The sequence below is a fragment of the Pongo pygmaeus genome, chromosome 10 (genome assembly GCF_028885625.2).
Source record: "Pongo pygmaeus isolate AG05252 chromosome 10, NHGRI_mPonPyg2-v2.0_pri, whole genome shotgun sequence".
NCBI lineage: Eukaryota > Metazoa > Chordata > Mammalia > Primates > Hominidae > Pongo > Pongo pygmaeus.
In genome coordinates this window covers 62176429-62201827 of record NC_072383.2, presented here as the reverse complement: position 1 = coordinate 62201827, position 25399 = coordinate 62176429, and the positions used below count along the sequence as shown (strand labels likewise).

The following is a 25399-nucleotide window of genomic DNA, read 5'->3' as shown; positions in this document are numbered from 1 at the left end:
ACCTGGGAGGCGGAGGTTGCAGTGAGCCATGGTCACGCCACTGTACTCCAGAGTAAGACTCCCTCTCAAAAAAAAAATAAATAAATAATAAAATAAATGTAAAATAAACAGCAAGCAATGTCATTAGCAAAAAAAGCAAGAAATATGCATTAAAATGATGTATAACATAACCACATTTATTTAAGAATGTATTCCAATATCAAACAGCAATTTTCAACAATGCAAAAACCGCAATTATGTTTGCACCAACCTAATAGCAAAACTGCACATTCTGCAAATGTACCCCTGAACTTAAAAGTTGAAAATAAAGACTGAGATGGTGGCTCACGCCTGTAATCCCAGCACTTTGGGAGGCCAAGGTGGGCAGATCAGCTGAGGTCAGGAGTTTGAGACTAGTCTGGCCAACATGGTGAAATAAAATTTATTAATAAAAATTAAAAAATTAGCTGGGCATGGTGGCAGGCACCTGTAATCCCAGCTACTCAGGAGGCTGAGACAGGAGAATCACTGGAACCTGGGAGGCAGAGTTTGCAGTGAGCCGAGATCTTGCCACTGCACTCCAGCCTAGGTGACAGCAAGACTCCATCTCGGAAAAAAAAGAAAAAAAAAATTGGAAAAAAAAAGTAATGTTTTGATAAAAGTAAGATAAATTAATATCAGTTGCAAATATAAATATGGTGAAAAATGATGTAGATACATTTGTGATGATATATTATTCTTAGAGACCCCACGACTCTCCATTCAAGATTGTCATCCTTCAAAGCCCAGACTGGTGTCTTTGCTGTTGTTGATGAGGTTCAAGGACCAGTTTAGCTGAAAAGGCCCAGGTGGGATGTAGCATCCTTTTCCTAGGGCCAGGATTTGAAAGATTTTTACTTTTAGTCTTTCTTGGCTGTGTATCCAGACCCTGAGGCAATGATTTTTCAAGCCTAACACTGATATAATTTTCAATATTATGATGAGGCACTGCCTAATTCTCAAAACTGGTAATTCTTTTGGGAATTTGTAGATGGATCATTCATGCCAGCAATATTCGTAGATTCTAAAAATAGCTCATCTACCCAGACTTCCTTAGGGATTGGTACACTAAAGCCCAGGTAGAATATAATGGAAAAAAAGACGACCTGGTGGAGATGGCAATGAGGTTTTTAATTATGAAAATGAGAGGGTTTGCCAAGTTCCAAATGGAAAAATAGTTTCTACTTAGGACTAAGCTTATGTACAATGTGAAGGTAATTGCTAATGTGGTTTAATTTGGGGAAAAGCTACTCAGAATGTTTCCATATATTGGCCACCGTGTTAGTAGATTTTCATGAGATAACATGAACAAGAAGATAAAAAAAATATATAAATAAATTTTAACCCCCTAAAAAAATTTATCAGTAGATTCAATCCTTTGGGTTTACATTGGTCCTCTTTTAGATTCTTTGAAATACTCTCAGATCAGGTAACTCATTAAATTACAACAAATAATTTGTTACTTGCTTTCCTTCCTTTAATGGAGACTGGAGAGTTAGAGTTTGCTGTGCAGAGAAGTTGGGTCCTGAAAGGACCATGGAAGCTGAAAGATGTCTCACAATTTAGCACTTGCTGGGTCTTACTTACACTGATTTCAAAACTGTGGCCCAGTTGATCTCCAAACTTTTCTCTACATTGTGCACTTCCATTACATGGATATTAGATTTTGTTTTCTTTATTTTTTTCAAGACAGGGTCTTGCCCTGTTGCCCACGCTAGAGTGCAGTGGTACAATCTCAGCTCACTGCAACCTCTGCATTCTGGGCTCAAGCGATCCTCCCACCTCAGCCTGCGCAAGGACTACAAGTACACGCCACCACGCCCAGCTAATTTTTCATATTTTTTGTAGAGACAGTTTCACCATATTGCCCAGGCTGGTCTCAAACTTCTGGGCTCGAGTACTCTGCCTCAATATTAGATTTCATATGGAGTATTCCACAAATGTTTTGAACTACAAGGAACCAAAAACATAAAAGTGAATAAAAAATGGTACCTGTTTTTGAGTAACTCATAACTTAGGGAAGGAGGCAAGCAAATGAGGAAGAAGGAAAACAGTTATAAACAGATAATGATAATGAAATGTGAAAACAGATATAATAAGCAGAATATTGTAGGAAACCAGAAGAGTGACATATTCTGTCGAGGGCATGACGCAGGTAAAGTTTCATCGAGGAAGTAAAAAGCTTAGTCTTAGAGAATGATTAGAAGTTTCTAGGCAGAGAAAAATGGCTAGCGTGTTCCAAAAGGAGGGAAAAGCATGTGCTTGATCAGGTTTCTACAATGTGTCTAAACTCGAATAGGGACTTAGTAGAGCCAGGCCGGGCGTGGTGGCTCATGCCTGTAATCCCAGCACTTTGGGAGGCTGAGGTGGGCGGATCACCTGAGGTCAGGAGTTTCAGACCCAGCCTGGCCAACACGGTGAAACTTCGTCTCTACTAAAAATACAAAAATTAGGTGGACATGGTGGTGTGTGCCTGTAATCCCAGCTACTCAGGAAGCTGAGGGAGGAGAATCGCTTGAACCAGAAGGCAGTGGTTGCAGTGAGCCAAGATCGTGCCATTGCACTCCAGCCTGGACAACAGAGCAAGACTCTGTCTCAAGGAAAAGAAAAGCAAAACCTAAAAAAAATTACTAAAAGCCTCAAGATCATTAAATTCAAACCATTTCCTACAGCTTAAGATTTAGGTTAAAATAATAGGTAGTCAGACATAGTTCGCAATAAAATATTGCCATGGAATACTTTCAAATTTAAATGATCAAAAAATGAATTGTTTTGCTAAACTACAAATCAGTTTATATGATTAAACTCTTGTGGTTTTTTTTTTGAACAAAGATAAAAAACATCGTTTAATAGCATGTTCTCAATACTTGCTTACAAATGAACTCTTGGGTTTTATGAACCCTTGGGCAAATCCCTTGACTTCCTCCATGCCTCAGTTTCCTCAACTATAACATATAATACCTATCTTCTAGGATAGGTATGAAGATCAAATAAGTAAATGTACAAAAAATGCTTAGAACAGATTTTGAACATAGAAAGTACTGTGTAAGTGGCTAGGTGCAGTGGCTCACGCCTGTAATCCTAGGACTTATGGAGGCCGAGGAGGGAGGGTCATTTGAGGTCAGTAGTTCGAGACCAGCCTGGCCACCATAATGAAGCCCTGTCTCTACTAAAATACAAAAATTAGCTGGGTGTGGTGGTGCATGCAAAAAAAAAAAAAAAAAAAAAAAAAAAAGAAATCATTGCCAAGACCAATATCATGACACTTTCCTCCTGTATTTTCTTTTTATTATTATTATGTTTTTATTTGAGACAGAGTCTCACTCTGTCACCCAGGCTGGAGTGCAATGGCATGATCTCAGCTCACTGCAACCTCTACCTCCTGGGTTCAAGCAATTCTCCTGCCTCATCCTCCCAAGTAGCTGGGATTACAGGCGTGCACCACCATGCCCAGCTAATTTTTGTATTTTTCTTAGAGCCGGGTTTTACCATGTTAGCCAGGCTGGTCTCAAACTCCTGACCTCAGATGATCCACCTGCCTCGGCTTCCCAAAGTGCTGGGATTACAGATGTGAACCACTGTGCCTGGCCACCCACTGGATTTTCTTATAAGGAGTTTTACAATTTCAGTTCTTAACATTCAAGTCTTTAATCCATTTTGAGTTGATTTTTTTATAGTATAAGATATTCTGATATCATTCTTTTGCATGTGGATATCCAATGTTTTTGGTTTTGTTTTTTTGAGACAGGGTCTCACTCTGTCACCCAGGCTGGCGTACAGCAGTGCCATTTCAGCTCACTGCAATCTCTGCCTCTTGGGTTCAAGTGATTGTCACACCTCAGTAGCTAGGATTACACGTGTGTGCCACCACTCCCGGCTGTTTTTTTGTAATGTTTTTGGTAGAGACAGTTTTGCCGTGTTAGCCAGGCTGGTCTCAAACTCCTGACCTCAGATGATCCACCAGCCTCAGCCTCCCAAAGTGCTGGGATTACAGGTGTGAGCCACCGTGTCTGGCTGATATCCAGTTTTTCCAACATATCCTTGTGTATTTTTGGCATTCATGTGGAAGATCAGTTGACCAGATATGTGTGGGTTTATTTCTGGGCTCTCTATTCTTTTGTTTTTGTTTTTTAGAGATGGGGTCTCACTCTATGGCCCAATGTGGAGTGTAGTGGTGCAATGGTAGCTCACTGCAGCCTTGAACTCCTGGGCTCAAGCAATCTTCCCAAGTAGTTGGGATTACAGATGTGAGCCGCCATGCCTGGCTCTGGGCTCTCTATTCTCTTCCAATGGTCTATATGTCTGTTTTCACATTAGTACCTTACAGTTTTAATTACTTGACCTTTATAATATATTTTATATCAGGAAATGTGATGCCTTCAGCATTTTTCTTCTTTCTCAAGATTGTTTCAGTTACTCAAGTTTTTTTCTTCTAGTTCCAATTTTAAAATTGGTTCAATCAGCATCTTTTTATCTTTTTTTTTTTTTTTTGAGACACAGTCTGTTGCCCAGGCTGGAATGCAGTGGCGCAATTTCAGCTCACTGCAACCTTTGCCTCCTGGGCTCAAGCGATTCTCATGCCTCAGCCTCCCAAGTAGCTGGGACTACAGGCGTGTGCCACCACACCCAGCTAATTTTTGTATTTTTGGTAGAGATGTAGTTTTGCTCTGGTGGTCAGGCTGGTCTCGAACTCCTGACCTCAAATGATCCTCCTGCCTCGGCCTCTGAAAGTGCTGGGATTATAGGCATGAGTCACCGCAACTGGCCTATCTTTTTTTTTTTTTTTGGGCGGGTGGGCAGAGTCTCACTCTGTCACCCATGCTGGAGTATAGTGGCACAATCTCGATTCATTGCAAACTCTGCCTCCTGGGTTCAAGCAATTCTCCAGCCTCAGCCTCCCAAGTAGCTGGGATTACAGGTGCCCGCCACCACACCTGACTAATTTTTGTATTTTTTGTGGAGACAGGGTTTTGCTATGTCGGCCAGGCTGGTCTCAAACTCCTGACCTCAAGTGATCCACTTGCCTCTGCCTCCAAAAGTGCTGAAATTACAAGTGTAATTTCAGCCACCACGCCTGGCCAGCATCTTATTTTGTAACAATCTAGTTTGGATTATTATCAGCTTGATTTTTTTTTTTTGAGATGGAGTCTTGCCCTATCTCCCAGGCTGGAGTGCGGTGGCACGATCTCAGCTCACCGCAACATCCATCTCCTGGGTTCAAGCAATTCCCCTGCCTCAGCCTCCCGAGTAGCTGGGATTACAGGCGTGCATCACCATGCCCAGCTAATTTTTTTGTATTTTTAGTAGAGACGGGGTTTCACCATGTTGGCCAGGCTGGTCTCGAACTCCTGACCTCCTGATCCACCCGCCTTGGCCTCCCAAAGTGCTGGGATTACAGGCGTGAGCCACCACGTCTGGCCTATCAGCTTGATTTTAATAGTATATAAAAGTTTTGCTTCCATATAGCTCTGTTCTCTCCCCCTCCTTTGTGCTATTACTGTCATACAGATTACATTTTATACACTGTGTTCCCATCCACAGAGATTTATAAGTACTGCTTTGTGCAGTGGTCTTTTAATTAGATAGGAGATAAAAAGAGTTACAAACAAAAAATACATTTTAAGTCCAGGCACAGTGGCTCACACCTGTAATCCTAGCACTTTGGGAGGCTGAGGCTGGCAGATCGCTTGTAGTCAGGAGTTCAAGACCAGCCCGGCCAATATGGTGAAACCCTGTCTCTACTAAAAATACAAAAATTAGCCGGGCGTGGTGACGCATGCCTGTAATCCCAGCTATTTGGGAGGCTGAGGCAGGAGAATCACTTGAACCCGGGAGGCAGAGGTTGCAGTGAGCCAAGATTGTGCCACTGCACTCCAGCCTGGGCAACAGAATGAAACTCCATCTAAAGAAAAAAAAAAAGACATTTAACTGTCTTTTATTTTTACCTAAGTATTCTTTTTTTTTTTTTTTGGTAGAGAGATGGGATCTCACTACGGTGCCCAGGTTGGTTTTGACTTCTTGGCCTCAAGCGATCCTCCTTCCTCAGCTTCCTAAAGTGCTGGGATCACAGGCATAAACCATGATGCTGAGCCCTATGTAGTTGTCTTTAAAAGATTTCTTGATTTGCATTCAAGTTACTCCCAAAGTTCTCTTATTTCAGCCTGAAGGACTCTGTTTAGTTAGTATTTCTTGTAGGTTTGCTAGTGCCAGTATCTTTCACAAAGCAGAAGAGACCTTAAGCCTATTCCGTATTTCTCGTTTTACACATGAGGAAATCAATGTCGAAAGAGGTTAAGTGACTTGACTGAAGTCACACTGCTAGTTAGTAGTGGAGGCCACACTGGAAATCAGATTTCCTGACTGCTAGTTTATAGTTTTCCCCACCATTCCAAATTTTTGTCAAGATATCTACTGTGATTACCCAGTTTGGGGATCATGTACTTAATAATAGGGCACAAAAGAATGAATTGGCCCATAAGAATTTAATTAGAATAATGTATTTGTGGTAATGAGATTGCCGTCTGCCTGACGGCTTTCCTTCAGAACACTTTAATATGGTCCACTCACAATCCTGATTGCTAAGTGATTTTAATCCTGACCTGTGTACATTGTTTTGTGTTAAATTCATTTTTTAGGCTTTCATAGTCTGAGGTTCTTTCATGTTTCAATCTCTCTTTGATGTCAGGCCTTTGATAAGAAACTCCATAGGTGGACGATTCATGAGAATGCATGAGAAATGAAGAAATTTGCCACACACAAGCAGAATGGGTCAATTCAGTAATTAGGAAATTTGGAATTTTTGAGGGTTTTGTGACATTTGCTACAGTAATCATGTCTGTGTAGTACATGTAGTACATGTAGCTCTCCTTAGGCTGGGCATGGTGGCTCACGCCTATAATCCCAGCACTTTGGGATGCTGAGGTGGGAGCATCACTTGAGCCAAGCAGGTTGAGGCTGCAGTAGCCATGATTGTGCTACTGTACCTCAGCCTGAACAAAAGAGCAAAACCTGGTCTCAGAAAAACAAGGCTGGGCACGGAGGCTCACACCTCTAATCCTAGCACTTTGGGAGGCTGAGGCGGGTGGATCAACTGAGGTCAGGAGTTTGAGACCAGCCTGGCCAACTTGGTGAAATCCCGTCTGTACTAAAAATACAAAAATTAGCTGGGCGTGGTGGCATGCACCTGTAATCCCAGCTACTCCGGAGGCTGAGGCAGGAGAATCACTTGAACCTGGGAGGTGGAGGTTGCAGTGAGCTGAGATTGTGCCGCTGCACTCCAGCCTGGGTGACAGAGCAAGACTCCATTTCAAAAAAAAAAAAAAAAAGAGTGCCTGGCACGGTGGCTCACACCTGTAATCCCTGTAATCCCAGCACTTTGGGAGGCTGCGGCAGGTGGATCCCTTGGGGTCAAAAGTTCAAGGCCAGCCTGGCCAAGATGGTGAAATCCCATCTCTACTAAATACAAAAATTAGCTGGGTGTGGTGGTGGGTGCCTGTAATCTCAGCTACTCCGGAGGCTGAGGCAGGAGAATTGCTTGAACCCAGGAGGCAGAGGTTGCAGTGAGCCCAGATGATGCCACTGCACTCTAGCCTGGGCAACTGGGCAACAGAGCGAGACTCTGTCTCAAAAAAAAAAGAGTATCTCTCCTTAAACTTTGTCTCATAGTGAGAGTACAAAAATCTACTTTGTTGTAACATTGTCCTATCTCATAATAGAAGCAATTTTATTTTTAGACCCACAGTATTTTAGTTTCTTTATATGTGTATATATAAAGAAACTAAACTATATATTACATTATATAATATATAGACTATATATTATATAATATATAGACTATATATTATATAATATATAGACTATATTATATAATATATAGACTAAATTATATAATATATAGACTATATTATATAATATATAGACTATATTATATAATATATAGACTATATTATATAATATATAGACTATATTATATAATATATAGACTATATTATATTATATAATACATAGTCTATATATTCCCATAATATATTATGTATTATGGGAATATATAGACTATGTATTATATAATATAATATATAAACTATATAATATATAAGCTATATATTATATATAATATATAAACTATATAATATATAAGCTATATATTATATATAATATATAAACTATATAATATATAAGCTATATATTATATATAATATATAAACTATATAATATATAAGCTATATATTATATATAATATATAAACTATATAATATATAAGCTATATATTATATATAATATATAAACTATATAATATATAAACTATATATTATATAGCATATATAAACTATATATTATATATAATATATAAACTATATATTATATATAATATATAAACTATATAATATATAAACTATATATTATATAGAATATATAAACTATATATTATATAGAATATATAAACTATATATTATATAGAATATATAAACTATATATTATATAGCATATATAAACTATATATTATATAGAATATATAAACTATATATTATATAGAATATATAAACTATATATTATATAGAATATATAAACTATATATTATATAGAATATATAAACTATATAATATATAAACTATATATGCTATATAATATATAAACTATATATGCTATATAATATATAAACTATATATGCTATATAATATATAAACTATATATTATATATAATATATAAACTATATATTATATATAATATATAAACTATATATTATATATAATAAACTATATAATCTATAAGCTATATATTCTATATAATATATAAGCTATATATTCTATATAATATATAAACTATATATTCTATATAATATATAAACTATATATTCTATATAATAAACTATATAATCTATAAGCTATATATTATATATAATATATAAACTATATAATATATAAACCATATATTATATATAATATATAAGCTATATAATATATAAGCCATATATTATATATAATATATAAGCTATATAATATATAAGCCATATATTATATATAATATATAAGCTATATAATATATAAGCCATATATTATATATAATATATAAGCTATATAATATATAAGCTATATATTATATATAATATATAAGCTATATAATATATAAGCTATATATTATATATAATATATAAGCTATATAATATATAAGCTATATATTATATATAATATATAAGCTATATAATATATAAGCTATATATTATATATAATATATAAGCTATATATTATATATAATATATAAGCTATATAATATATAAGCTATATATTATATAAGCTATATATTATATATAATATATAAACTATATATTATATATGATATATAAATTATATAATATATAAACTATATATTACATATGATATATAAACTATATAATATATAAACTATATATTACATATGATATATAAACTATATAATATATAAACTATATATTATATATGATATATACACTATATAATATCTAAACTATATATTATATATGATATATACACTATATAATATATAAACTATATATTATATATGATATATACACTATATAATATATAAACTATATTATATATGATATATACACTATATAATATATAAACTATATAATATATACACTATATAATATATAAACTATACATTATATACACTATATAATATATAAACTATACATTATACACACTATATAATATATAAACTATACATTATATAAACTATATAATATGTAAACTATACGTTATATAAACTATATAATATGTAAACTATACGTTATATAAACTATATAATATATAAACTATACATTATATAAACTATACGTTATGTAAACTATGTAATATGTAAACTATACATTATGTAAACTATGTAACATATAAACTATACATTATGTAAACTATATAATATATAAACTATACAATATATAAACTATATATAATATATAAACTATACAATATATAAACTATATATAATATATAAACTATATAATATATAAACTATATATAATATATAAACTATATATAATATATAAACTATATATAATATATAAACTATATAATATATAAACTATATATAATATATAAACTATATAATATATACTATATTAACTATATATTATATTACATATTCTATTATATATTATATAATATATATTATATAAAAATATTATAATATATAATAGAATATATTATATTATATATACCTGAGCCTCCCAAAGTGCTGATATTACAGGCATGAGCCACCATGCCCTGCTGTTTTATATTTTGTGTGTCAGTTTCTGTAGTTGAGAGCATAGGCCTCATTTTGAATCTCTGGTCTGCCACTCATTATTAGTGGCAATTTGGGCAAGTAACTTAGTTCTCTGAGCCTTAGGTTCCTTGTATTCCCTTATAAAATGGGAATAGTGGCCGGGCGCGGTGGCTCATGGCTGTAATCCCAGTACTTTGGGAGGCTGAGGAGGGCAGATCACGAGGTCAGGAGTTTGAGAGCAGCCTGGCCAACATAGTGAAACCCCATCTCTACTAAAAATACAAAAAAATTAGCCGAGCTTGGTGGCGGGCACCTGTAGTCCCAGTTACTCGGGAGGCTGAAGCAGGAGAATCACTTGGAACCGGAAGGCGGAGGTTGCAGTGAGCCGAGATCGCGCCACTGCACTACAGCCGGGGCAACAAGAGCGAAACTCCATTTCAAAAAAAAAAAAAAAAAAATGGAATAGTTTTAACAGCTGATGATGTTGTCTGCGGATTAAATGATATAACACCTATAAAGCACATAAAAGATCATGTAATGAGTGTTCAATGAATGTTAGTTCTTATATTCTATGTGACATTGTTTCAATATTTCATTTTTTTTCCTTTCCCCATCTTCATGCTGGAGAGGATCTGGCCACAAGGATGAGAATTTTTATGAATCCTTTAAAGAGGAAGGATGGGGCAGTGAGCTGACTTCTCTCTGACTTCTAGGCCTGGGGTAGGACAAAGCCATGCAGTGCCCAAAGGAGGCGGAGTGAGAGTGGTCTAGGCAGCCAATGGCTCATGCCTGGGTATGGTTATCTCACTGTGTAGGGGGCTCCCAAGTCTGCCATCCTGCTTGATGATTCACTGAAAGGACTCACAGGATTCAGAAATGCTTTTATATTCACAGCTACATTTATTACAGCGAAAAGACACAGATTAAAGTTAGTAAAGGGAAAAGGTGCATGGGACGAAATCTAAGAGAAACTAGGTACAAATTGCCAGTGTCCTTTTTCAGTGGAGCAGCACAGACCTGCTTACTTCTCCCAGCAACATGCGACAACATGTACAAAGTGTTGCCAACCAGGGAAGCTCACCTTAGCCTTGGTGTTCCATTAGTCCCATAGGCATGCAAGGCCTGCATGAGTGAGTGAGTGACTTCAGTTACTCAGACGCCAGCACCCCCAATGCCTCTTCACTGCTCCCTACCCTTGAGCAAAAACGGGTGTTTACAATAAATCACATTGTCAGGATAAACCTATCTGGTCCAACTGGTGCAGCATGGTCCAACGTTTCAGACATGCAAAAACACTTTTTTTTTTTTAAATTTAAGAAATTTTTGTTTGTTTTTTGAGGCAGGGTCTCACTCTCGTTGCCCAGGCTGGAGTGCAGTAGCTCAATCTTGGCTCACTGCAACCTCGACTTCCTACAAGTAACTGGGACTACACGCACATGCCATCACACCCGGCTAATTTTTGTATTTTTAGTAGACACCGAGTTTCCCCTTGTTGCCCAGGCCAGTCTGGAACTCCTGGGTTCAAGTGATCTGCCCACATCGGCCTCCCAAAGTTCTGGGATTACAGGCGTGAGCCACCGTGCCTGGCCCAAAACTCGTTTTTTTTTTAAAACAAAAACAAAAACAAAAACAAACAAAAAAAACAGAAATGAACTTTAATACAGCAAATGAAAACAGCATTTTGTAAATTTATTGCTCAAAGGAGTTATCTATTTGAGGCAATCATCGTGTTACACTTTGATAGATGAAAAGTTACAGCTTGTACACCAAAAGTAAAAAATGAAATTAAAAAATGAAATGGCTACCAAGGTAATGCAGGTCAGGGGATTAAAGGTGAAGGGTCACGCATTATTAAAAAGATCCAAAAGGACAACCGCATCATGATCTGTCATCAGTGTTCCAACGGTGGCCTCGTGCTAAACTCGAACATTTAGGCACACATTCAAGCACCTTTTTCCGCAAAAAGATTTGTACATGACTACTCTGGCTATTCCCGTGATCATCTATAGGTGGCACAGCATTGAGAACATAGTAGGTGCTGGTTCCAAAGAATACAATTCAAGAAACTCTCCTCTAGCAACCATTTCCCCTCTTCCTCCTCCTCCTCCACACGAAGGGGCCCCTAGCGTATGCCCCAAAACACCTTTATGGAGCAGAATATTCCAAGGCTTCCAGACGATCTCCCCCTCGTGGGTCAAAGGCCAGTCCTGATTCAAGCCTTTCTTTGGAATGCACAGTGTTTAAACAACTCAAGCCTGCAGAGTTAACCCTTTCCTGCACACTTACCTATCCTTTTAGCCTCACAGATTGAGAGAAGGTGCACCTGGCTAGGGAGCCAGCATGTTTGTTTTCCTTCAGCAGGTAATATGGTTGTTTTAGAGTTTTCTCAGTGCCCAGATTTTATTTCGAGAATAGTAGTTGGTACATCACTTGGTTCCAAACCACTGGAGGGTTATACATTCAGCACTGTCAGAGGTTTTTAAACCAGAACAATTCCACCTTGAATAAGAGCTGCGTAAAATGAGGCTGCGACCTACTGGGCCACATTCCCAGGAGGTTAAAGCATTCTAAGTCACAGGATGAGACAGGAGGTCAGCACAAGACACAGGTCTTACCATAAAGACCTTACTGATAAAACAGGTTGCAATAAAGAAGTCAGCCTAAACCCACCAAAACCAAGATGGCGATGAGGTGACCTCTGGTTGTCTTCACTGCTACACTCCACCAGTGACATGACAGTTTACGAATGCCATGGTAACCTCAGGAAGTTACCCTATATAGTCTAAAAAGGGGAGAAACCCTCAGTGTCAGGAATTTCCCACCCCTTTCCCAGAAAACTCATGAATAATCCACCCTTTGTTTAGCATAGAATCAAGAAATAAATTGGCTATTTTTTTAATGGAGTAGCCTGTGGAGTAGCCATTTTATTGCTTTACTTTCTTTTTCTTTTTCTTTTTTGAGATGGAGTCTTGTTCTGTCACCCAGGCTGGAGTGCAATGGCGCGATCTTGGCTCACTGCAACCTCCGCCCCCCAGGTTGAACTGATTCTCCTGCCTCAGCCTTCTGAATAGCTGAGATTACAGGCACCCAACACCACGCCTGGCTAGTTTTTGTGTTTTTAGTAGAGATGGGGTTTCGCCATATTGGCCAGGCTGGTCTTGAACTCCTGACCTCAGGTGATCCACCCACTTCACCCTCCCAAAGTGCTAGGATTACAGGTGTGAGCCACCCCGCCCAGCCTCCTTTACTTTGTTAATAAAGTTGCTTTCACTTTGCAGTGTGGACTCACCCTGAATTCTTTCTTGTGCCTGATCCATGAACCCTCTCTTGGGTTCTGTATCGAGACCCCTTTCTGGTAACAGCACCTTCCAAAGCAAGTCTTAGGCCAAATATTACAAAATGCTATAATTTATGACAGGGAGTGAGAACTTAGGAGACCATTTGCAACTAACTCCAACTTCCCCAGCCCCAGTTTCTAAGGAGAAAAGACAGCTAGTTGCTGTTACTGGAAAGGGGTCCCAATCCAGACCCCAAGAAAGGGTTCTTGGATGTTGTGCAAGCAAGAATTCGAGGTGAGTCCATAAAGTGAAAGCAAATTTATTAAGAAAGTAAAGGAGTAGGCCAGGCAAGGTGGCTCATGCCTGTAATCCCAGCACTTGGGAGGCTGAGGTGGGCAGATGACCTGAGGTCAAGAGTTTGAGACCAGCCTGACCAACATGGAGAAACCCCGTCTCTATTAAAAATACAAAATTAGCTGGGTGTGGTGGCGCATGCCTGTAATCCCAGATACTCAGGAGGCTGAGGCAGGAGAATTGCTTGAACCCAGGAGGAGGAGGTTGCGGTGAGCCGAGATTGTGCCATTGCACTCCAGCCTGGGCAACAAGAGCGAAACTCCATCTCAAAACAAAAAGAAAAAGTAAAGGAAGAAGAGAATGGCTACTCCATAGGCAGAGTAACCCCAAAGGCTGCTGGTTGCCCATTTTTATGGTTATTTCTTGATTATATGCTAAACAAAAGGTGGATTTTTCATTCTTCCCTTTTTAAGACTACATAGGGTAACTTTCTGAGGTTGGCATGGCATTTGTAAACTGTCGTGGCACTGGTGGGAGTGTAGCAGTGAGGACAACCAGAGGTAACTCTCATCACCATCTTGGTTTTGGTGGGTTTTAGCTGACTTCTTTACTGCAACCTGTTTTATCAGCAAGGTTTTTATGACCTGTATCTTGTGCTGAGCTCCTGTCTCATCCTGTGACTTATTATAGAATGCCTTAACCTCCTGGGAATGTGGCCCAACAGGTCTCAGACTCATTTTACCCAGCCCTTATTCAAGATGGAGTTGCTCTGGTTCAATTACCTCTAACATTACCATTTATATTGGTGGGGCATACAAATACAGTGCTGGTTCAATAATAATTGTTTTTTTTTTTTCTTTTTCTGAGATGGAGTCTCACTTTGTCTCCAGACTGGAATGCAGTGGCGCAATCTCAGCTCACTGCAACCTCTGCCTGCCGGGTTCAAGCGATTCTCCTGCCTCAGCCTCCTGAGTAGATGGGATTACAGGTGCACGCCACCACACCCTGCTCATTTTTGTATTTTTAGTAGAGACCGGTTTCACCACATTGGCCAGGCTGGTCTCAAACTCCCGACTTCAAGTGATCCGCCCATCTCAGCCTCCCAAAGTTCTGGGATTATAGGCATGACACCACATCTGGCCCAATAATAATTTTATGCAATTACACTTAAAAGAGTTGATTTATCAAATGTATATAAATGGTGTGATATATTGTTATACCAAAGGTTTTTTGTTGGCAATTCTTAGGAAAAAAAAAGTATGCGTCCTGATTTGGACTTTTAAAATTATTTTCAGGTATATATTACTTAGATATTATTGCCTGTGCTGAAAAGGGTCTGGATAAAAGCAGTTCTTTCAACTTTCATAAACAGTCCTAAAAACAAATTCGATGTTATATGAAACATGAAAAATCTTAACTTATTTTCAACCTAAATAAGCTAAATAGCCATCCAAAATAGAATTTTACTTACCGTACTTTGAACTTATTTTAGGACAGTTAGAAAATTTTAAAATTATTTTATAGGATCATTACAATATCCTACCTATCTATCTATCTATCTATCTATCTATCTATCTATCTATTTATCTATCTATCTATCATCTATCTACCTACCTACCTATTATCTATATGTTTTCACATTTTGGGGTTAAATGGAAGCTTTGGTTTTTGAATTTTCTTTTTTTTTTTTTGAGATGGAGTTTTGCCCTGTCGCCCAGGCTAGGGTGCAATGGCATGATCTTGGCTCACTGCAACCTCTGCCTGCCGGGTTCAAGCGATTCTCCTGCCTCAGCCTCCCGAGTAGCTGGGATTATAGGTGCCTGCCACCATGCCCAGCTAATTTTTGTATTTTTAGTAGAGACGGGGTTTCGCCATGTTGGCCAGGCTGGTCTTGAACTCCTGGCCTCATGCAATCGCTGGCCTCAGCCTCCCAAAGTGCTGGGATTACAGGTGTGAGCCACCGCACCCAGCCAGTTTTTGAATTTTGTAAAAATGTCTCTGATGTAAAGCAAAAAAATATTTGTTTCAAATAATACCATGTTTAAACTAAATTGCTAACAAGGGATTGAATTCAGCTTTGTCCCTTTTAAGAGCTTCTTTTCGCTGGGCGCAGTGGCTCACGCCTGTAATCCCAGCACTTTGGGAGGCCAAGACGGGCGGATCACTTAAGGTCAGGAGTTCAAGACCAGCCTGGCCAACATGGTGAAACCCCGTCTTTACTAAAACTACAAAAATTAGCCAGACATGTTGATGGGTGCCTGTAATCCCAGCTACTCAGGAGGCTGAGGCAGGGAGAATTGCTTGAACCCAGGAAGAGGAGGTTGCAGTGAGCCAAGATCATGCCACTCTACTCCAGCCTGGGTGACAGAGCGAGACTCCGTCTTTAAAAAAAAAAAAAAAAAAAAAAAAAGAGCTTCTTTTCTTTCTTCAGGCACTGAGAGCATGTTCTTTGGATTAAGCTTTCCTGCCCTGTTCAGTGCTCACAGTGGAAAAGCTTTCAGAAAACTCTTTACTCCCGCATAGATGTGTAAATTAGGCTTGCTTAGCTCCAGAGTGGTCCTCTCTGGCTTCACAAACGTGCTGTGATCTTTAGAAAGAGACATTTTTTAAACAGAGATTTTTATTTTTGTAAGTATAAAGAAGGAAATACATCTTTTCCTTCTACGCATCTTAGGTTCGTTGGCTTGGGGCCCTTGTAACAAAAGATAGATTAACAAGAGAAAAACATACACATTTATTTAAGTTTTATGTGACATGGGAGCCTTTGTAAGGAAAGGAAGATCTGAAGAAGTGGTTAAACCTGAATGTTTTTATGCTTTGTTTGATGAAGAGAGGAAAGTCATGGAGAAATATAATAGGACAAAGAAAAAGGATGAGCTCAGTGTAACAAATTGGAGAAAGTTAGGCCTAAACAGGCCTAACAGTTCAGATACTTTATCCTTTCCTCTGGACATAGGGAGGGCATCTTTCGCATGAGGGTTTTATGATCTACATCAAAAGAAGATTAGAAAATTATTTCTAGATTTTATGACCTGCTTCAGAGAAAGGTCAAAAAGTGATTCCTGTACATGTCATTCCTCAAGTTCCTTCAGCTTAAAATAGTCAATCTGGTATAGTGCCCTATTTTGGGGTAGTATGTCCTGAACTCCATCATAAGCAAATAAGAAAAAGAAGAAGAAACCACCTTCCTTTCTCTAACACTTTGCCCTCTTTACTTAAGTCCAAGTTGAATTAAATGTTTCTGTTAGAGTTTTGTTCTGTCTATGATTTTGTGACCATAAGTTTTGCAATTGAGATTATTATTATTTTTTGGAGATGGAGTCTCACTGTGTCACCCAGGCTGGAGTGCAGTGGCGTGATCTTGGCTCACTGCAACCTCTCCCTCCTGGGTTCAAGTGATTCTCCTGCCTCAGCCTCCCGAGTAGCTGGGATTACAGGTATGCACCACCACGCCTGGCTAATTTTTGTATTTTTAGTAGAGACAGGGTTTCAACACATTGGCCAGGCTGGTCTCGAACTCCTGACCTCAGGTGATGCACCTGCCTCAGCCTCCCAAAGTGCTGCAATTACAGGCTTGAGCCATCATGCCTGGCCGAGATTATTATTATTATTATTATTATTATTATTACTTTTGAGATGGAGTCTTACTGTGTTGCCCAGGCTGGATTGCAGTGGCGTGATCTCAGCTCATTGCAATCTCCACCTCCCGGGTTCCAGCGATTCTCCTGCCTCAGTCTCCCGAGTAGCTGGGATTACAGGCGCATGCCACCACACCTGGCTAATTTTTGTATTTTTAGTATAGATGGAGTTTCACCATGTTGGCCAGGCTGGTCTCGAACTCCTGACCTCGTGATCCGCCCACCTCGGCCTCCCAAAGTGTTGGGATTACAGGTGTGAGCCACTGTGCCCAGCCGAGATTATGATTTCTAAATGAATCAATACGAGAGAAAGGGGAAATGAGAAATCATAGTACTTTTGGTACATAATCTTTTGGTACTAGCACTATTCATAGTTTCTTTTTATCACATCTGTCATCATCCTTCCTTTTACATACACAAATATGTCCCCTTGCTTGTGTGACAACCATCAATGTAATCACATATCACCTTACAGTGATGGAGGCTTTGTAGGGTATGTAGAAGTGGCTTTCTTTTCTTTTTTTCTTTTTCTTTTTTTTTGAGATGGAGTCTCCCTCTGTCACCCAGGCTGGAGAGCAGTGGAGCAATCTCGGCTCACTGCAGCCTCTGTCTCCAGGTTCAAGCGATTCTCCTGCCTCAGCCTCCCGAGTAGCTGGGATTACAGGCACATGCCACTAAGCCTGGCTAATGTCTGCATTTTTAGTAGAGATGGGGGGTCTCACTATGTTGGCCAGGGTGGTCTCAAACTCCTGATCTCAAGTGATCCACCTGCCTTGGCGCCCGAAACTGTTGGGATTACAGGCGTGAGCCACCTCACCTGGCCCGAGATCTTATCTCTACAAAAAAAAGTAAAAATAATTAGCCCAGCCTGGTGGCATGTGCCTGTAGTCTCAGCTACTCAGGAAGCTGAGGTGGGAGGATCACTTGAGCCTGGGAGGCAGAGGTTGCAGTGACCTGAGATTGTACGACTGCACTCCAGCCTCGGCTACAGAGCTCAATCCTTCTCAAAAAAAAAAAAAGAAAAAATAAAGAAAAAAATTATGATTGATAACACATATTTCAGTTGTCTAATATAATAAGGCAAAGCACCCCCAAGACTGATACATAGGCAATAGAAGCATTGACAAATCTCCCATAAAACAATTTCTGAAATATTTATGTTATACAACTTACTTAAGAACTTACCTATACAAATTTAAGCTAAGAAACACTGAACATCTCTTCGGACTTGACAATTCTTCCCATGAAACAGTAGTACATAGACCAAAATATTTCCAGCCTCCTCTTTTCATAAGTTGAAAGACCACGTTTTTGTATGTTTTTTTTTTTTAGGAGCCTGCTGATAAATCTCAAAGATGTTTTAGGTATAAAATATATCCTGAGATTTTAATATATTTCTTTCTTATAATTAGAATCTTATTTGGGGAAGGTAAAAATCAAGTGTTTATTAAAGGAGATTTTGACTTTTGGTTAAGAGAGAATCATGGGTGCCTGAGAAACAATGCCTGGTTACCTAGTGAGTCAAAGTGACAATAAAACATTAAATAATAGACACGGAAAGCATCATGCTTGAAAAGAATGTTAGATATAGTGAACTCTAAGCTTCTCTTCAAACAATCAGTATGTCAGTATGTTCAGCTCTCTTATTCTCTGTTCTCCATTTTAAAGTTTAACTTTTTGGTTCTCTTTGCCCCCTTGCCTCTAGTTTCAGTAAACAACTTTCCCGCTAGTTCTATTCAGTAGTTCACATCTGTTCCCCTGGTCACCTGCTTTGACCTGAGTCACCCCTGGTCACCTGCTCCGTCCTGACTCATCCTGAGTCACCTGTTCTGTAACCGTCCTTCCTGCCAAACTACTCACCCCACCACTCTGACTTGTACTCCTGCTCTCTTTAAATTAGCCAATTGGAATTAGCTTAGACTGTGCGGTCCAAACCTAGCCAACAGGGGAATGACACAGCAGTAGGGGGCTACCTGCATCAGGAATAAGAACCCCTTCCCCTCCCTTGTTCAGGTGTGCTCTTGCCATTGCTCCATCCACGAGTTGCACCCTTCTATGGAAGTAAAAATAGCCTTGCTGAGAAAATTCTTTATCTGAGCACTAGTTCTTTTCAACACTGAGGAACAAGCATTTGTTTCTAACAAGAACATCTTTCACGAGCATGGAAACTTTGTAAATGAGCACATTCATTAACATGACCAAAATATATAACCTCTGTGTAAAATATAAAAATAAGCTTAAATGTATGGTTTTTTTTTTTTTTTGAGATGGAGTCTTGCTCCTGGGCAACAGGCCCAAGCTGAAGTGCAATGGCACGATCTCGGCTCACTGCAACCTCCACCTCCTGGGTTCAAGCGGTTCTCCTGCCTCAGCCTCCCAAGTAGCTGGGATTACAGGTGCACACCACCACACTCGGCTAATTTTTTGTATCTTTAGTGGAGATGGGGTTTCACCATTTTGGCCACGCTGGTCTCAAACTCCTTGACCTTGTGATCTGCCCAGCTCAGCCACCCAAAGAGCTGGAATTGCAGGTGTGAACCACCACGCCCAGGCAACTTTACGTATTTTTTATCCTTTTGAAGTTCATAAGCATGGTGATTGGGTTTTCACACTCATGCGTGAGATGTACCACCCTCAAAGCTTGTTATGATGTGGGCACATTACCCATCTGACATGAGAAGAAGAAAAAACAAAACTATATGTATATACACTTAAAATAATGCTCAAGTAGCCAATGTTTCAGTATTCTCTCTTGCTTAGGAATTATCTTGGTGTCTGATGATTATCTATTAACTCAATTTAATATCTGCCCAAGGCTTTAAGTTACCTAAGGATCTTGGAAATTATCTTCAATCTGAGATATTATAAAACATAAAGTTGAAATAAAAAATCTATCAGAATAATGATTTCATTATATTGAGCACAAATTTACATTTTTTTCTAATTTTTTAAGACCCTGTCTCAAAAAAAATTAAAATTAAACTACTGTTCAAATCATAAAAATAAATAAGACTAATGGAATTAAAATTGTTTAGCCTAAATCAGAGAAAGTTGAGTGGTGATTTCAGGTACAAATTCATTAACTGGTTTGAATTACTCTACATATTTGAAAATAATTTTTAAAAATTGAATTTGAGTAGATACTGATAGCTTTTTATTAATTCATCTTCATATCTTCAATTACTTTGATTTAGATTTTATAAATTGTATTACTTGATATTTCTTTCTTATATTTGTGAAAAGAAAAATGAAACTGCATGATCACAGGAAACATTTTTATCTAAATTCTAGGTACTCACAAAAAGCCTATATAGGAATTCTGCCTGACCCGCACCTTTTTTTTTTTTTTTTTTTTTGAGACGGAGTCTCACTTTGCTGCTCTGGCTGGAGCGCAGTGGCACAATCTCAGCTCACTGCAACCTCCACCTCCGGAGTTCAAGCGATTCTCCTGCCTCAGCCTGCTGAGTAGCTGTGACTACAGGCATGCACCACCACACCCGGCTAATTTTTGTATTTTAGTAGAGACATGGTTTCACCATGTTGGTCAGGCTGGTCTTGAACTCCTGACTTCAGGCGATCCACTGGCCTTGGCCTCCCAAAGCTCTGGGATTACAGGTGTGAGCCACTGCACCTGGCAACCCCATCTCTTTTTTAAAAGGTGGGAGTAGACCAGGTGCGGCGGCTCACGCCTGTAATCCCAGAGCTTTGGGAGGCCAAGGCGGATGGATCACCTGAGATCAGGAGTTCGAGACCAGCCTGGCCAACATGGTGAAACCCCATCTCTACGAAAAATACAAAAAATTAGCCAGGCGTGGTGGCAGGCGCTTGTAATCCCAGATACTCCGGAGGCTGAGGCAGGAGAATCGCTTGAACCTGGGAGGTGAAGGTTGCAGTGAGCTGAGATTGTGTCATTGCACTCCAGCATGGGCGACAAGAGGAAGACTCCATCTCAAAATAAAAAAAAAAAGAGATGGGATCTTGCTATGTTGCCCAGAGTGGGTTATAGTGGTCACAGACAAGTGCACTGCACAGATCATAGCACACTATAGCCTCAACTCCTGGGCTCCAGTGATACCCCTGCCTCTGCCTCCAGAGTAGCTGAGACCACAGGTGGGCACCATTGTGCCTGTCTCACTCTTAGCTTTTCATTCAAATGTTATTGCTGCTTGTCATAGAAAGTGAAGTAGGCTGTTACAGAGAAGATCTAAATGTCCTATCTATTTATTGAGAGCTTTTCCCTTTTTTATCCAGAATAGAGAACAGAGCACATTGGAGAGAAGGACATTTCCAGTAGTTCAAACATAGATGTTTGTCTTCCCAGAATCTCTGTGGACTGTTACCTATAAATGGACATTGTCTCCTGCATAGAAAAATCTTAGTGTAAAATCAATTAATTATACATTTTTGAGAACTTTATGAAAAAATTATTTTTAAAATGGAAGTGGACCAGGCACGGTAGCTCACGCCTATAACCCCAGCACTTTGGGAGGCCAAGGCGGGTGGATCACCTTAAGTCAGGAGTTCAAGACCAGCCTGTCCCACATGGTGAAACCCCGTCTCTACAGAAATACAAAAATCAGCTGGGCGTGATTGCAGGTGCCTGTAATTTCAGTTACTTGGGAGGCTGAGGCACGAGAATTGCTTGAACCCAGGAGGTGGAGGTTGTAGTGAGCGGAGATTGTGCCATTGCACTCCAGGCTGGGCGACAGAGGGAGACTCCATCTCAACAACAAAAAATAAAATAAAATAAAATAAAATGGAAGTGGAGAGGGATGTATTTTAACAAATACTGTAACAAAACACTGTTAGTGTTTATGTAGCAATTCTATAGTGTAAATAGTTTCTTGGGTTCTGTTGCTGAGCACGTTTTTAGTAAGGACTAAAACAAATAGAGAAATAATTGGGAAACCTAACAACAAGAAAAGGAAGATGTTCCAGTGGAGAAAATGAAGGGGGGGGGAAAAAAAAACTCAGTTTAAACTCTGAGGTGGCTTATGCCTGTAATCCCAGCACTTTGGGAGGCCAAGGTGGGTGATCGCTTAAGGTCAGGAGTTCGAGACCAGCCTGGCCAACATGGTGAAACCCTGTATCTACTAAAAATACAAAAATTAGCCAGGTGTGGTGGCTCATGTCTGTAATCCCAGCTACTCAGGAGGCTGAGGCAGGAGAATCACTCGAACCCAGGAGGTGGAGGTTGCAATGAGTTGAGATCGCACCACTGCACTCTGGCCTGGGTGTCAGGGTGAGACTCTGTTTCGAAAAATATATATATATGTAGAAAAAAAAAACTTGCCCTTGGCTTTGGGGGTTTTATTATACCAAAATAGGTAAGCAGTTGTATTTGTCTTCAATGAGGTGAATTAATTTTTTTTTCCAGATTGATGATTACCCAGAATTTTTGAGTTCGCCAGATAGAGAAATCAGCCAACACATTCGTATCACCTATTCTTCAACCGTTTTGAAAAAAGAGTGTAAAAAGTCAAACAGTGTCAGGAAATTCCTATTTCCATTTCATCATACTAAGGCTAACAACAAGAAAGGTAGGTACTTCCAGTCTGTCTCTGGATCTAAGGCAAAAAAAAAGTGTATAATATATTTCTTAAAATTGATGCAGGATATTTTGCTTCTTAGTTCAGTTAAAATCCAGGTTCATATCACGCAGCCAGGAAAATTTAGGCATGGGGACACATTGAAAGATGCGGAGAGTGGGATTTATTAAAAGAAAGCTCTCAGTGAAAAAAAGGGGTCTGGCCAACTGGCTCTCACCTCACAGATTGAATATCAGTCTGCCACACGCAAGAGCTGAAGAGGCCAGGCTCATCCTCCCGCACAAGGCTCGAATTCCTGGTGGCTCTAACCCTACTCTCACAGTGCACATGTAGACCCCCCCATCCATTGCGGGCACGCCCAGACAAGACCCTGGGCAGGTTCCCTTATCTTCCTCCTGCATCTATCATTCCTCTGTCTAAAGAAGTACATCTAGCTGCCATTAGAATAATAATAAGGGTAAGAATGAAGAATGATCTTAACTGCTTCCAGCTGACAGGGGGCGCTGTTTTGGGAAAATGGAAGTCAGATCTCCCTCAGAGGCCTGTCTCAGGGTTCCCTGTAGAAGGGGCCATCCTCTGGGGCTCTGGTTGCATGACCATTTGGAGTTTGATGGCCTGAAAGTGAGAAGAGACAAACTGGCTTATTAGAAAACATGTATCAGAATGAAACAAGGGTGGTGGGTAAGGATAGCTCAAAGATCCTGAGGTCTTTTACTGGTTTGCCCAGGGAGAGGGGAGCCAAAAGCCTGACTGGTTAAAAAAAAAACAAACCTTTTACTCTTTTGCTGGCATGTTGGGCTTCTGGGCTCCCTTCCACTGAGCCCAATCTTAAGACAACCAGTTAAAGGTTTGGGAAATTAACTTTTCCCAGTTTGAAGGATGTATCCGAAGGGAGTATCCTGTAGTACAGAGATACGATTACCTATCTGTGAAGAGAGGACAGAGAAAGAAGAAAGAAAATGGCGTTTTTTTTTTTTTCAAAGGAGTCCCAGGGTTTCTGGTTGCATTTGAAAGGGGTACAGCTTGAAGATGAATGGCTACTCCTCTGTTAATAGAAGGAGGGGAGTGAGGCATCCCACATTCCCATCTCTTCCTAGCGAATACCCGTTATATATGAGGGAGAGAAAGTGAGGCATCCCTCTTTCTTTCTTCCATCCTTATATCCCTGAGTTTCAGGGACCACATCAGGGTGCCATCCATGGGTATCAAAGCAGCTTTCACTGATATTAACAGGGGGGACTGGGGCTGGGAATATATGCTCTTACTCATGTACACCCTATATCCCCTGCTGTCAGTAGCCATCGAGTTCCCTTCATTTATGCCATGGATATCAGCATGACCTTTATCCATGAATTGCGAAGCTTGGCTTAATTGGCAGGAATCAGTCACGCTCACCTGTGCTGTGCCTTTTAACTTCTGTTATTGCCTGCACCTGGATCCTTCAGAGCCAGCTTTCTGTCCTAGGGCTTTGACCCAATGCTTGGAATTGAGTTTGGGACAAAAATGTGTCTGCAGGGGAGGGGGTTGCATAGACTCCTGATCATAAGCTGATTGCTAAGGTGTAACTGTGGAATTGAGTCCTCCTCTAACAAGGGAGAGAAAAGGATGTCTTGTGACATGCCCAGATAAGTGGTGGCTATATTTATGCTTGCTAAGATTTGGGTGCATGGGGCTTGGCTTTGGTTAACTCCTTTGGTCTTATTTTCCCAAATGGCAGGATATGTGGGATAGTTTCTCAGAACTAGAATATTGATCCAGATTTTTACATTACCCATCCCCTTTTGTTCCTTATGAGCTACAGCCAGAGATTGCTGGTTGGTTCACAGGAGTAAACAGGGTTAGTCTAAAATGTAGGCAAAAACTTAAAAACAGCTTATCTAAAAAGTCTAGAATTTAATGACAAATGTATAAGTTTTGAAATATAATTTCTTTCTCCCCAGTCCTCATTTTTGTTAAAAACAAATCATGATAGGACTGAGTTGTTTGCAAAATAGACTTTAGTCTTATATTTGGCCTGATTATTTGCGTAAAGTGCAGCAAAGATAATTATTTTTACATAGGCTTTTTAGATTGGCTTTGATGAAACTCTGTTCCACAAGGAATCTCAGATAAGACTTTCTAAAGCTGAGCCCAGCCAGGGGCTTTTACCCTCAAATACCTGTAAGTTGAGTAAACTCCTCTTCTTTTGAGGTCCCAAGAGCATGGGGTTCCTGGATCTGTTAGAAAGTGACATTTTTTACTCACCACAAATTAGGAACCCTGTATGGGGACTGTATAGACAATGTATCAGGCCAGTTTTTCCCAAGAGGCTTTTATCAGCTCTGCAAGTCAAGCTTGACTACTTAAAGGGAAGCATACCCTTCCAGTCAAAGCCTTGGT

General features: G+C 39.3%; 1 protein-coding gene and 1 non-coding gene across 7 annotated transcripts in view; both read left to right on the top strand.

Moving 5' to 3' along the window:
* C10H12orf56 (chromosome 10 C12orf56 homolog) overlaps positions 1 to 25399 on the top strand; it is a 118429-nt gene that overhangs the window by 15555 nt on the left and 77475 nt on the right. For all 6 annotated transcript variants that reach the window (XM_054442275.2, XM_054442277.2, XM_054442278.2 and 3 more), the window contains exon 2: positions 22849 to 23011. In XM_054442275.2, the coding sequence (XP_054298250.1) occupies positions 22849 to 23011 (163 nt within the window). The remainder of the gene's footprint in view (positions 1 to 22848; positions 23012 to 25399) is intronic.
* Positions 20042 to 20145, top strand: LOC129011088 (small nucleolar RNA U13). Its single transcript, XR_008493213.1, has one exon. It is a non-coding gene; the product is annotated as a small nucleolar RNA U13 (small nucleolar RNA).